The 14819-nt window shown below is 45.8% G+C and overlaps 1 protein-coding gene across 1 annotated transcript in view; it reads right to left on the bottom strand.

The window, feature by feature from the left end:
- wdpcp (WD repeat containing planar cell polarity effector) overlaps positions 1-14819 on the bottom strand; it is a gene marked incomplete at its 5' end in the record, with an annotated part of 118208 nt that overhangs the window by 21569 nt on the left and 81820 nt on the right. Inside the window, 4 exons of the mRNA XM_084321911.1 lie at positions 4863-4926; positions 5897-6020; positions 6751-6939; positions 13629-14238. Of these exons, the coding sequence (XP_084178037.1) occupies positions 4863-4926; positions 5897-6020; positions 6751-6939; positions 13629-14238 (987 nt within the window). The remainder of the gene's footprint in view (positions 1-4862; positions 4927-5896; positions 6021-6750; positions 6940-13628; positions 14239-14819) is intronic.

Raw genomic sequence — 14819 nt, 5'->3', positions numbered from 1 at the left:
TCCCAATTTCGTATCATCCAATTCAACCCTCCCCTGTCACGAACGCTGTTTCTTGCCTCCCACAAGCCGGCTGCAATGTGGACTAAGTCATACATAGCACAAGTCCCCTCCGGTACTTGAGGTAACAGCAGTCGCATCTTTTCACCTGCGCAGCTCGATCTCTCAGTGTCGAGGAGTAACGCGTGGGAGGCTCACGCTGCCCCCGACACTTCCTGATTCTACTGCGCAGGCGCACCAACCGACTTGTAGGAGTCGCTTGTTCACAACGCCCGATCCCCACCCTTCAGTTTCCCTCCCCGTAATACGGCCAATGTGTATTACTGCGGACGACCAGCTAAACTGAAAACAATGTGGAGAGCTGGATTCGAACACGCGAATCCTAGCGTCTCCACACTGGTGGCGAGTGCCTTGCCCACTACACCACCTAGCCGCCTCTGGTAAGCACTAGATTTAAAGAGATCTTTCAGACAGATGTGTTAATTAAATCAACTTATCAATTTAGTTAACGTTTTTTGTGGAGGACAGCCCTACTGACTCTCCACGACCCTGGGGAAGTTGTGGAATGTAAACTTTGCAACGTTGCACACTGCACTCCATTACACACACTATAATCTGTACTATATTTTTGTATTGTATTTATACAGTGTTATATACTGTATAATATTTTTAATGCTGCTATTCTGTGCTACTTCTATATTGCTTTATTTTATTCTATTGCCGCTTTAAGGTTGAGGAACCAATACCAAATAATTTCACTCTCCTGTACAAAGAATCCGAATCTGAAGACGTACATGGTCAACACAAATACTGACAAAGAAACACACACACACACACTGTACACATGCACATACTGTACAATCTCACTGATTAAAATAGGCCCAACCTCCCACCCCCTGGAATGGATGAGCACATTTTGTAAACATGCGCGCGCACACACACGCACACGCACACACACACGCACACGCACACACACACGCACACGCACACACACACTCACACACACTTTCTCCCTTGCACACCTGAAACCCAGGGCCTGTGTATTTGACAACCACTTTTATCAGATAGGCGTCGAGGACTTAACATTTTAATAACGCTAATTACTCATCTGAGCGACAACAGTGAGCTTAAGAGGCGTGATCCCGCCTCCTCCAGCACACAACAAGCCCAAAGTCTCTGAGCCCGACTTCAGATAGAGCCCAGATAGAGCTGAACCCGACAGATGCTGAGTTGCCTCACTGTTGGCGTATCAGAGGAAACAGAACAAGGCCCCATTAGGGAACAAAGACACAGCATCTGATTCGGCTATCACACAATTTGATTTAATTAGCCAACTACATCAAGAGTGAAAGACCCAGGAAAGAAGGAGAAGGAGAGGAAGGAGAGAGGAGGAGAAAACCGAGGGAGTGGGTGGGGGAGGGGCAGCGCCAGGGTTGCTGACGAATGACCTAAATGGCTACATTATCGGCTCGTTATCATTGGCTAATTAGGGCGCTATGCAAAAATTAAAAGAGTAACAACCCCCCCCCCCCCTCCCCCCAATCACCCTCATTACCACCACCACCTCCACTCCCCCTGATCTCCACCCCCCTTTCTACTCTATCCACCCCTTCAATTTCACACAACACTTGTTTTGTTTTAACAAAAGCCTTCTTTTTGGGGAGGCTTGGAGGGCTTCTATTGTTAGATAGCAAACAATGGGGTAAGGAGGGGGGGGGGGGTGATGGAGGGTGGTACGTCATGCAGAGCATTTCTAGTCTATAGGCTGTTTCGAGTTTTGACAAGTGCTCCTGTCCGTCCTTCGTCAGGGATGATGCAACAGCGTTAGCGATCTGTTCTGCATGTTTTTCCACTGGGTTTATCTTAGCGGGAGGGGAACGCGGGAGGGGAACGCGGGGGAACATCTGGGTACCTGGCAACGCGGCAACCTGGTCCCACAAGCGGGAATCGAACCCTGGACCTTCTAGCTGTGAGTTTTGCACGCATTAATTTAGTTTGGTGGTTAATTAGTTTGAATATGGCCACCGGTGATGTCATCAGGGACACTGGATCCGTGTGTTGTGTTAATTACAGCGCCATGAAATTATGTAGATGAAAAAATAGCAATATATTGTCTTATAGGGGCCGCTACCTTATCAGTTAATTGAGCTGTAATTAACACAACACAAGGATTCAACGTCTCCGATGACATCACTGGTGGCAATATTCAAATTAATTCAGTATGTACAGGTGTGTGTGTGTTACGTTCCTTGCCTGTATGCACTTTATGTCAACATTATATAAATCATTCAAGTGTTCGCGTGTGTGTCACGCTGTTTGCCTATTTGTAATTGATTATGTCGATAAATATAAATCATTCACGTATGTTTGTGTGTGAGAATGCGTACTTCTATCTGAATGTATGTATGTGAGCGCGGGGGTATGTGTTTTTTTTGTCCCTCTTCTGTGTGCGTCACTGAGGCCTGTATAGACTACAAAGGTGCCCTCATTAACCCTCCGCACCCTGTGTCAATCAGACGACATGCAGGTTAACAACACAACTTAATTAGAGAGAGAGAGAGAGAGAGAGAGAGAGAGAGAGAGAGAGAGAGAGAGTGAAGCGTTGAGGTGGTGAAACGTCAATGTCCTCCGCTCTCTTTCTCTCACACTTTGTTGCTGTTGAACAGTAGCGCTGGGTGAAGAATGAGCATTCATAACGTCCTTCTCTTCCTGTTCCATTCTCTCCCTCAGGCTCCTCAGTGACAGAGTACGGCCTCCTCCTCAGTGACAGAGTACGGCCTCCTTTCTTTCTCTTTATCCGTCTCTCTATTGGTTTGTCATAGAGCTTTTTAAGTCTCTCTCTCTCTCTCTCTCTCTTCTCTCTCTCTCTCTCTCTCTCTCTCTCTCTCTCTCTCTCTCTCTCTCTCTCTCTCTCTCTCTCTCTCTCTCTCTCTCTCTCTCTCTCTCTCTCTCTCTCTCTCTCTCTCTCTCTCTCCTCTCTCTCTCTCTCTCTCTCTGCTCTTTCAAGGTCTACGGCCTCGACTCCACCTTTTCAATTCGGCTTCTCAGTGGTACTACTTAGCGGGGAGTGAATTGGAACCATTGCTATCAGTGTGATTGAGGGAGGGAGTGGAGAGAGTGTATGATGCGTGTGTGCAGTGTGTTTATGTTTGTGTGCGCGTGTGCGTGTATGTGCGCATGCGTTTTGTATTTATATATATACTGTATGTATGAGTGTGTGTGTACAGTGTGTGTGTGTGTGTGTGTGTGTGTTGTGTGTGTGTGTGTGTGTGTGTGTGCGCGCACACGTATTAATGGCTGGTGTTGTCGGAGCGTGGAGCGAAGGGGAGCCCCCTGAAAAGGGGGTGAAACACACAGAGGAGCATTTCAGCGTGGAGTGGAAGAAAGAAAGAGCCAGAGGCCAGAGAGAACCAGGAGAAAGAGGAGAGGAGAGAGAAGAGGAGAGAGGAGAAGAGGAGAGAAAAGGCTGTGTTGAGGCCATGAAGGTTGTGAAAAGATAGGGGCCCATGTCCAGATCACACCTGCTCTGTGACAAGTACACACACACACACACAACACACTCATGCGCAAGCGCACACACACACACACACTCAGGCACGCACAGGCACGCACACACACACACGCGCGCACGCGTATTAGGCTATACAAGCCACTGCGAGTCAAGCAATATGCAAGGGCATAGAACGAATTACGCAAGATACTGATGGAAATGGATTTGTTAGTGGGTTTTATGTAAATGTCGAAAACCATTGATTTACTGAGACAAATACAACAAATTATGGTGAGAAAAAGGCGATGTTGCTCGTCATGTTATATTTCATTCATTTGACCGTGAATGCTACTATTGTTTTCTTCACTTTGACTCCTCTCCCGGGGTGTTAAAACGGCTCTCTGCAGAGGGCAAGTCTTATGTTTGTACAGCTAATATCATTCAGTATCTTGAAGCAGAACTGCTCGCTCCACTAAATTAGACTGTTTAACATGTATTTCTGTTACAGGTCAAGAACGAGGACATTTGCTTAATAGTCCCAACGTTTATATCAGTACTGGAGCCGCCGTTTCAACACAGTACGAGATGCACATTTGAGGGGATACTATTCACAATGTACCACGCTTCTATAAACATTTATAATTATTGGCAGACTCAGAGTACTGTCAATTTTCCTGTCCAATTACCACCATTATTACTAGACTCAAAACTCTAAATTTACTTTAGGAAGAGTATAGACAGAAAATATAATGGGATATATTTTCATAAGCAAAGAAATGTCTCCTCTGGATGCTCCATAGTTAAGATTAAGATTAAGATTAGACTGGAGGATCTGTTCTGCTGGTTTTTCCATTGGGTTTATCTTATCGGGAGGGGAAACCCTGCGAGCACGGGGAGAAACTCGACACAGAAAGGCCCTCGGAGATACCCCAACTGGGTAACTGGCAACGCGGCAACCTGGTCCCCAAGCGGGAATCGAACACTGGACCTTCTAGCTGTGAGGCGACAGTGTTAACCACTACACCACCGTGCTGCCATGTTACATACAGTGTGATAATAGGTGTCTTGTAAAGATGCACATTGTAGTCTGGTTGCTTTCAGTCCAATCCATTCAAACGTTTATTGAAAAACTCGAAGGATCACTGAGGTTGCTCTCGTTTACGATGACGTCGAGGTACAAAGAAACCAAATTTAAATGAACGTTAAAATAACAAGACAAAACACATGCAGGTTCCCCGTATCCTATCTATCGGTACGGTCGCATGCCAAACTTTACCTTAACCTCAATGCTATAATCACTATGGCTTTGGCACCATTGCTTAGCTGAAAATACCCTGGAAACCAGTTTCATTACATGAGCGTGAACACATCTCACCATGAACAAGTCTCTGGCTCCTATATCCACAGCCAGGAGAAAGGCCTTCTCAAACCGCTGGTGTCTGCAGAGAGAGAGCGAGAGAGAGAGAGAGAGAGAGAGAGAGAGAGAGAGAGAGATAGAGAGAGAGAGAGAGAGAGAGAGAGAGAGAGAGAGAGAGAGAGAGAGAGAGAGAGAGAGAGAGAGAGAGAGAGAGAGATAGAGAGAGAGAGAGAGAGAGAGAGAGATAGAGTTGACAAACCAGGTTACAATATGTAGAAAACTTGAGAGATACAACACATTCATCAGATCAAAAGTAAAAAAAATTGGTTGGACGACATATTAGTACATGTATGATTCCTTGGTCTCCCTTTCTCCATCACACATACAATATCAACCCGCAACACACACACACACACACACACGCACACACCGCCCCCCACCTTCAGCACACAGAACTGTGGCTAATTGAATGGAGAGTAGCAAACCCTCTCCCTATTATCCAGAATGAGAGGTGGGAGACGGCGTGGTATCTCCCTGTACAATGCACCTCAACTTTCCCCTGGCTGGAGCCCACATGAAACAAACAAACACAGGCAGAGAGGGGCCCCCTTCTCCATTTGATGTTGATGGAGGGAAGAATGCAGGTGGGTGATAAGAGAGGAGGAGAGGAGGGATGCCAAAGTACGCTCGGTTCTGCTACGGAGGGGGTAGGGGGGGAAAGAGAGAGAGAGAGTGTAGAAGGTGTAATTGAAAGTGGGAAGGAACAGTGAGGACCAGTGTGTGTGGGAACAACAGGGTCTATTTCAGTCAGACAGGTATTTCAAAGGGCTCCTATAGTAGAAAGGGAGAGGAAATGTCAGGCTAAACATGCACATAACGTGTAGCTCTCTGAAGAAGGATTGATTGACAACAGTATATATTGGAAATCGGCGTGGGTCCCTCACACAGTCATTCTTCTGACAAAATAAGGTTCGCCTCTGGTTTTTCCGACTAGCTACGTGCCGCGGGATCGCATTTGAGCGTGGCGCTAAACGTAGAAGGCGCAGGGTTACCTGAGCAGGTGGTGGAAGAAGCGGCGGGCGTACTTGCTGATTGGCTCCCTGTACTCCATCACCAGCGTATCAGAGAGGGGACTGGGCGGGGCATAGAACACACCCAAGGCAGCTTCCAGTTGGGCTGTAGACGGGGAACACACACACCACAACGCACGCACACACACACACACACACACACACACACACACACACACACACACACACACACACACACACACACACACACACACACACACACACACACACACACACACACACACACACACACACACACACACACACACACACACACACACATAAATCAAAGCATCCACAACATTCTCCATAACTTCCAGTGTCCACATTAGTCGATTAGTCGACTAATCGGTCAAAAGGAGCCGTAGTCGACTGTCAACCTCTTAGTCGAATACAAAAAATAAATAAAAAATTATAAACAAATATATATATATATTTTTTAATCATTCTTTCCAAAATAAAAGAGGCATAGAAGCGTGGCTAACGCTAATGGCACGCATACCAGAGGCTAACTGCCTAAGAAAACAGGCACAGAGGCACTGAAAGAGGATTTCACCCATCTAATGAACACACTAGACTAGACAAATATCAACATGTATCCATCAGTGGACCAATTGCATGCTTTTGCAGAGGACAAGAAGCCTTCAGTCGACTCCTTCAGACATTAAGCACCCCCCACAGACCAAATGGAATGATTAAAAAAAAGAAAAAAAAGAAAATAATTATATATATATATATTTTTTGGCTAATAGTCGACTAACGGCACATTTTGGCCTATCATAGTCGACTATCCAAATCCTTAGTCGGGGACAGCCCTACTGTCCACCAAGACCCACCCTCTCTCTGCGCGTCCAGCTCCAGTCTCAGCAGGTAGTCGGTGATGGAGCTCAGGCCTCTGTAGCACTCGTGTCCCCCGGTGCTCCAGTCCATGGCCTCCAGGATCCCGAGGGCCTGGTTGACCTGGCCACAGCGCAGCCTCTGTTGCAACAGCTCCCCGGAGCCCAGCTGGCCCCCAGTTAAAGCACCTGGCGCCGGGGGACAGAAGCACAGCGTCTGAAGGCTCATTCTGCACGTGACGCTCACTGGTCTCACAGGGAGGAGGAACACATTCATCTCAATATATATATATATAACGTCACGTGTGGCGTGTTGAGCAATTTGTTCATCATTCATTTCTGATATTTCAAAATCTCAAAATATAACCATAGGTAAAACTACAACTTTCTGCTGACATAGAGATTTGTTTGTTTTATTCATAATAATTGCTTAAACGTGGACATTGTCAATATGGATGGATTTAGGGTGGAGGCACACAATTGTTGGATCAATCAAGTTCCAAACATGCTATTACAGATTAGATTAGATATATATATATTAGTGCTGTCAGGCGATTAAAAAAATTAATCTAATTAATTACAGGATTTGTAATTAATTAATCTAATTAATCGCACTTTAATCGCATAACAATTTTATGCCTGATATTCTATATTCTATAATCATATTTCAAATTGCATGTGTCCGGATGGCAGAATTCAGTACTGTATCTACAAAACCTTCTGTTTAATCTAGTGCTGTCAGGCGATTAAAAAAATTTATCTAATTAATTACAGGATTTGTAATTAATTAATCTAATTAATCACATTTTAATCGCATAACCATTTTAGGCCTGATATTTTATATTCTATAATCATATTTCAAATTGCATGTGTCTGGATGGCAGAATTCAGTACTGTATCTACAAAACCTTCTTTATTCATTTGCTTAGATTTTTCAGGTCTGGTCAATTTTACCATGGTGTTATTCACAGTCAAAAAAAAGGGAAAAAAAGAATTGAATTGATATTCTCAGAGAATTACTCAAGCCTAGTAACAGGCACAGTATTTCTGACACTGGGAATAAATTCCCTGAGATCCATCGATTCAGATACCAAGAACATGCAAATGGCCATTAAAAAAAAGTCTGTAAATGTTTATTCTACGTTTTAATGGAATGAATGAGATTAAAAAAAAAAGAAAAAAAATGTAATAATCTTTTTTAAATACATTTTTTGTTAATTTTCATAACGCGATAATTTGCTGTGTAATAAATTAATCTAATTAACGTGATAAACTGACAGCCCTAATATATATATATTCTTTAATCCAGTGTGTGTTGGTGAATCTAGCTTGGACAATAGTAATGGTAACTTCATTTAGGCTATTTCTATAATGCAGAGATAACCATATTAGATGGAACAGAAGTATTGTAAAATCAGTAAAGCCTCCATTCAGGCTCCGGTCTCCACAGTGGGTCGGTTGGTTTGATCAGATGATACTGTAACCGCTGAAACAACATAGTAGACGTTGTGCAGTTTTGCAACCAGTTACAGGAGTTGAAGAAATGTCCGCTTTATTTTTTTCTTTCAAAAGGCTATTGATATAGTGAAGTGTAATAGTCCTTGTTGCATACTACTTTGGTTAAGCACTAGCAATAGCCTGCAGCACTTACTTAAGCTAAGCAAGTGCACAGCGGATCGGTCTAAACTCTGAGGCCCAACACTAGATTGACTTGATTGGCATTGACTTGTCAATCAATTAGCTGTGAAGTCTCTTTAATCCCTGGTGTGTGTCTGCGTGTGCGTATGTGTGTGTGTCTGTGTGGATTTAGGAGAAGACAGGAAGTTAAAATTAGGTTTTGTGACGGCATGTTTGTTCACAGTATGATTTACTTTGACACACTGAGTTTCACACACACAAGTTCTTGCATGTGTGTATGTGTGTGTGTCAAAAAAAAACACACAAACACAGCTTCCTTGAATTCTATCTCAGGGTGTGTGAGCATACGTGTGTGTGTGTGTGTGTGTGTGTGTGTGTGTGTGTGTGTGTGTGTGTGTGTGTGTGTGTGCATGCATGTGTGTGGTCTTCCACTCCAGTTCCACCTCATCCCCTGCCCTGGGAGATGGCTTTAGTTTCTGTGATGACTGTAGATGAGAGGGCCGATGCGATTGATTATGCCTTTTGACCGGAGGTGATTGATTATGCCTTTCTTGGCTGGGGGAGATTGAGTGTGTTGCGGATTAGTTCTCCGTTGAATAATGGAGCAGGAGTTTTGTGCCCTTACCGGCAGCCGCGGTGTCTTGTTTGGTGCGTTGGCCCGGCAGAGGTGTGTCTGGGTCTTAATATGCATGTAGCTGTATAACAAGGTGGTGAATGATGAGGGCTGAATGATGATTATGGTCTATTGTGATGGGATCACCACAGTACATACTGTACAACAGTCAAAGGAATCACTGACTAAGGTTGACGCATGAGTGAATAGGTGTGTGTGTGTGTGTGTGTGTGTGTGCGCGCGCATGTGTTAACACATTGGGTGCCAGCCATTACCCTTATCCTTGTAGCTAATGCGCCAGGTTTCCATAGCCTACTTTCACTGTGCGTCACTATGTTTGGAGAACTATATCTATATTCTATATTATAGCTATGGAGACAATACTATGGTCATTTGACAGTCACTTTCTTCCGTCGAACATGCAAAAAAGAGATAATTTTAGTATAGTTTAGGAGTGATCCGGGCTAATTCCTGAAAAGCTGAGTTATAGGGCGCTACGGGAATTCTGCTATAAGCGTTGGCGTTTCTTGCCTGGACACGCTACTATTTCCAAATCAAATGTGTATAATAGGTATTATGTTTAATCATGAATGCATGAAAGGGGGGGGGGGGGGTCGTTTTTTGATGCTTTGATAGCCAGTAAAGGCATTCGTTTTGAACACCACACACGCTGATCAAATCATTGTAGGATCAAGGTGGAATTGATGTCAGATAGTCCTTACCTTTGATCAGGGTTATTCCAAAACGAATATTCCAATTGTCTGATCGCGATTTCCAGTATTGATGTACATCTGGTCCTGGACATAATTTGGCACAACTTATGGATCGAGTGTGCTAGATGCGGTTCGAAGTGGTCGGATGAAGCGATTTACTTGGCTCCGCCTTTGGGGATCTCAGAATGATTTCCTATGGGGACACCGAGGTCCGTGAACCTGTAATGAATAAAAATATCGAATAAAAGAAAAAACTACCAAAACCCGAGATATCTCGGGTCTGGCACCGAATGTGTTAAGACTCGACATTGTGCTGCTGTGTCTCGTCTTTACTGGCCGTGCGCTGCCCCCTGGGGTGGTCAGGAGCAGAGGGTGGCATGTGGCTGGAGATTTAGGTGATATTGTAGGTGGGGTGCGGGAGGTGCGGTGAGGCGACGGGACCTGCTACCTCATAGTCTAATTAATTGAAGAAGTTGCCAATTAAAATGACAAGCCGGCAATTACCAAGCCCCCAAATCCCCTAAAGAGTGGGCTAATGTGGCTAATGCATCAGCTGAGCTCTCCGTGGTGTTGTGTGTTTGTGCGATCGTGTGTGTGTGTGTGTGTGTGTGTGTGTGTGTGTGTGTGTGTCGAGTCGTGCGTCAGCGTCTACTCTCCAGCTAATTCTCGGCAGAGGAAAAAACAAGGCCTTGTGGGGAAAATGAGACAGAATCAAATAATAATTCCCAACCCGGTGCAGGGTGACCTATTTCAACAGCTCAACAGTCACACTGAATAACCTGAAAACCGGAGGCAGTGTGAGGAGCACATAGTGAAACATCACTCTTATTGTGCATCGCAAAACTTGCAACTATAATGTTGCTTCCTGTGTAAAATATATATATATTTTTTTAAATCTCCCTTCACTTCCCTTTCCACGGCGCTTCGGAACGTTCCCCCGGCCCGCCCTGGCGTAGCCTCTCGTGGAGCAGCCCCTGCCTCGGCCAACGTGTGCCCAGATGAGATAACTGGGCGCAGGCAGAGGGGGGAGCACCGGGGAGAGGCCTGCCTCCTGAAGGAAGGAGAGAGAGAGAGAGAGGGAGAGCTTGGAACCCGGCCAAAGTCTTTCTTCCTCACCGCTCCTCCGCGTTCTCCTTCTGTCGTGTAGCGGCGCCTAATGAAACGAGTCGATACGGAGAAGCGGCGCCGGAGAACACGCGGGCAAACAAACAAACCAGTCGCAGTGTGTATGCGTGTGCATAGATGCGCGGAAATAGATGAATATGCACACGTGTTTGTGTGCGTGTGTGTGTGCATTGCGTGTGGAGTTATCGCGGCGAAAAGACGTGCAGCGACTTTCTTCATCAAAACCTTGGCAGGCGATCACAGGAAAGGAAGTTATTGTTGGAACACACCCTCCCCCCTTCCCTGCACACCCCCCCCCCCCCCCTAACACACACACACACACACACACACACACACACACACACACACACACACACACACACACACACACACACACACACAGGCACACACACACACAGGCAAACACACACACACACACACACGCACTCGTCTACCTTCCCCCCTCCACCCCCGCACTCCTGCTTTCAAACTTCAGCAGAGAGCTGCGTCGCGCTGTCACATCTTCCTTCCAAAGTCACAATTAAAGACGCTAGATGTGAGTGTGTTAGTGTTTGTGTTAGTGTGTTAGTGTTTGTGTTTGTGTTTGTGTTAGTGTTAGTGTGTGTGTTAGTGTGTGTGTGTGTATGTGTGTGTTTGCGTATGGGTGAGGTGGCAGCTTTGGGAACATTTTGATTGGCAAACTTTATCTGGGGCCCCCAAGGGACCGTGCAGCCACTGTAAACGATTTATCGGAAAAATGCATCCCACAATGCACCTGGGGGCTCTGGCCCTGGGGCGATTATTGAATGACCTCTGAGAGCGTGACTCCTGCTAACCTCCCGCCCGTCGACAAATTAACTTCCCTCGGCAGTGAGGAGGAGGCGCTGGGACGACCTGCGCCACAACAGCAGCTCGGCGGCCATGTTTACACGCCGCGGGTTCAGGTGCAGTATCAAAAACACAGACACAATGTGTCTCCGAGAGAACGCAGGAGCCTTCGCTGGGGTGTTTGATTGTGAGGTGTTCAGTTTTAAAGTGATCAAAACAGCCAGTGGAGAGTGTTATTAAAGAGTCCCCCTCCGATTATCTCAAATCTCTCCATTTAAAATGTTGTTCATATAATACCTGACAAATGCACCATGTTTATGTCGACAAGATTGGCTCTATGTATTAATGTAGCTTTATTTTCGATGTAATGTAGTCGAATTTTATTTATTAATTTTTTTGTTTTGTGTTGTTTCTTTTGTTTTGTTATTACTTTTCATTCTATTTTCAGAGGTTTAGTTTTTTTTTGTTGAATTTTTCGTTTGTGTTTATTTAATTTTTTTTATTTCTTATTTTTTTCTGTCTTCCCCCCATGTGGGGGGGTGTCATTGTAGCCTAGACGTTAGTGGTCTAGGTGTCTGTGTTGTCCTTCAGGACTGACCCATGTTGATTCAAAAGATATGTCATCATTAATTTGCATTGTCCTGAAGTACTGTGTGCAAAAAGAAAAAAAGAAAACTCAATAAAGTATAAGTCATAAAAAAAAAAATGTGTTCAGAGGTATGGACAAGGCTGGGATACACAGCTGTGCCTGTTTCTATTTGCACAAATCAGTTGTTACTCCCTTTTTTCCTTGTAAAGCAAGGATTTGTTTGAAAGGTTTGTTTGGACTATTTCAAATGGTTGCTAAGATCTCTGGACGTTGACACACTGTATGTGTCTGTATGTGGAGGGAATAATCACAATGACTGTGAGACTGAAACATGCCCTAATGGTATAATGTGAATATATATAAAAGGGACCTGGGTCTGTCGGCAGTGCTGTTTGGGGGGCATTACGGGGGCGGCACGGTGGTACAGTGGTTAGCACTGCTGCCTCACAGCAAGAAGGTCCTGGGTTCGAACCCCAGCAGGGGGCTTTTCTGTGTGGAGTTTGCATGTTCTCCCCGTGTACTCCGGTTTCCTCCCACACCATGAAGACATGCATGGTAGGCAGGGACTACAGATGGAAACTAGCTAATTAGCTAACATCTGGCACATTTACATTGATGTGGAAACTGAAGACATTAATGTGCACTGTCCCGGGGTAAAACAAATTAAATAAAAATCATATTAAACTTATGGGCCATGTTCTACAGTCTTAGTTTGTAGTTCCATAGTATAACTGTTACACGACCATGGTCTAGTCTTAGTTTGTAGTTCCATAGTATAACTGATGATATCAATCCCTGTCTCCTGAGCCGTGCAGCCATTGTGTAGTGTGATGTGTGCCAGGGGTGCCAGTGTATGGCAGCCATTGAGCCTGTAGTGTGTAGCCCAAGGTTGGGTGCTACCAGTGGTGGTGAAGGAGGCAATTTCCACCCTACATTGTAAAGCGATTTGAGTGTCTAGAAAAGCGCTATATAAATGCAAGTAATTATTATTATTATTAACTGTTTATAGACCATGTTCTACAGTCTTAGTTTGTAGTTCCATAGTAGAACTGTTTATAGACCATGTCCTACAGTCTTAGTTTGTAGTTCCATAGTATGTGTATAGGCATATTAGGCTTTCCTTTTATATAGAGCTTTTATCCAAAGCGCTTTACGAATTTCGTTCCTCACATTCACTCGCACACCGACGGCGGAGGCGACCATGCGAGGTGCCAACCTGCTCATCGGGAGCAATTAGGGGTTAAAAGTGTCTTGCTCAAGGACACTTCGACACGCTGCCCGGAAGGAGCGGGAATCGAACCGGGAACCTTCCGATTACCAGACGACCGCTCTACCTCATGAGCCACTGTCGCCCCATAAAAGTCATACTCCCCCTATACCACATTTTACCCACCCAGTCGTAATCTCAAGGCTGCCAGCGGCCCCCTGTGAAAGGCCAGCAGCAACAGGTCTGTCCCCTCCACCGCTCCGTCCAGGCCGGTCCCCCAGTGCAGCCCCTCCAGGCCTCCAGAGCAGCACAGATGCTGGGCTAGCCTGAGTGTGGCGGCGGGCTCTACGTCTTCCGCCACCAGGCAGATGCCCAGCGGTGCCAGGGCCACGTCGAAGCACAGAAGCTCGCCCTGGCCTCCCCCGACCACCGCCACGGCCCCCGCGGGGTGCCAGGACAACAGAGCGGGCGGGACAGGACACGGGGCGAAGAGGGAGACCCCCCGTCGCTGGTCATAGACGACCAAGGAGGAGTCGGCCAGGCCCAGGAGGAGGGTGGTTTCCGAGGGGTGGCGTGCGCACGAGATGGGGCGGGACGACAGGGGGATACGGGTGACGGACAGGCGCTGGAGGCGGCCCCGCGAGCACTCGTACACGCAGGCGTCGGCCCAGGACGCCTCGCCGGGCACTTGGGCTGGGGGTCCTTCGGGCAGCTCCACGGTCAGCAACTGATAGGGCTGGAGCAGGCTGAAGCAGCAGTCGAGAGGGTCGCCCTCTGTCCTGATGGAGCTCAGGACCTGGTGGAAGGAGAGAGGACATGGTCAGAGAGAGAGAGAGAGAGAGAGAGCAAAAGGAGGGAGGAAGAAAGGATGATTAAGAAAATTAAAACCCATTTGACTTATTTTCAGATGTGAGATTCTGCTCTGCAGCCATTCGATATTAACAACTAAGTTAACGGTGCATCGATACCAACACCAAGTCCTACATCTTACTGGCCAATATTTATCCCATTAATTACTCTACAGTAATTACTAATGGACATAGACCATTAGTTTGGGGTCATGTCACAAAAATCACAAAGACGATTGAGACTTAATCAATTTCTCTCCACTAGAGATATACAATTTGTGTCAAAAATGCGGAAAATAATGTATCTTTATGTACATTTCTGACATTACACATGGGTTGTGTTATAGGACTTTCGTACTGGGTAAATTCTCTGATACTGGTACCCTGTTTTATCCTGGTACCAGTCCGATATCACATACCAGTATCAGTATCAGTTTTATCGTGGTACCAGTCCGATATCACATACCAGTATCAGTATCCGTTTTATCCTGGTACCAGTTCGATATCACATACCAGTATCAGTATCCGT

The sequence above is a fragment of the Notolepis coatsorum genome, assembly GCF_963971535.1.
Source record: "Notolepis coatsorum genome assembly, chromosome: 9".
In the NCBI taxonomy this organism is placed as follows: Eukaryota; Metazoa; Chordata; class Actinopteri; order Aulopiformes; family Paralepididae; genus Notolepis; species Notolepis coatsorum.
The sequence above is the reverse complement of the archived record's forward strand: the minus strand, read 5'-3'. Positions and strand labels throughout refer to the sequence as shown.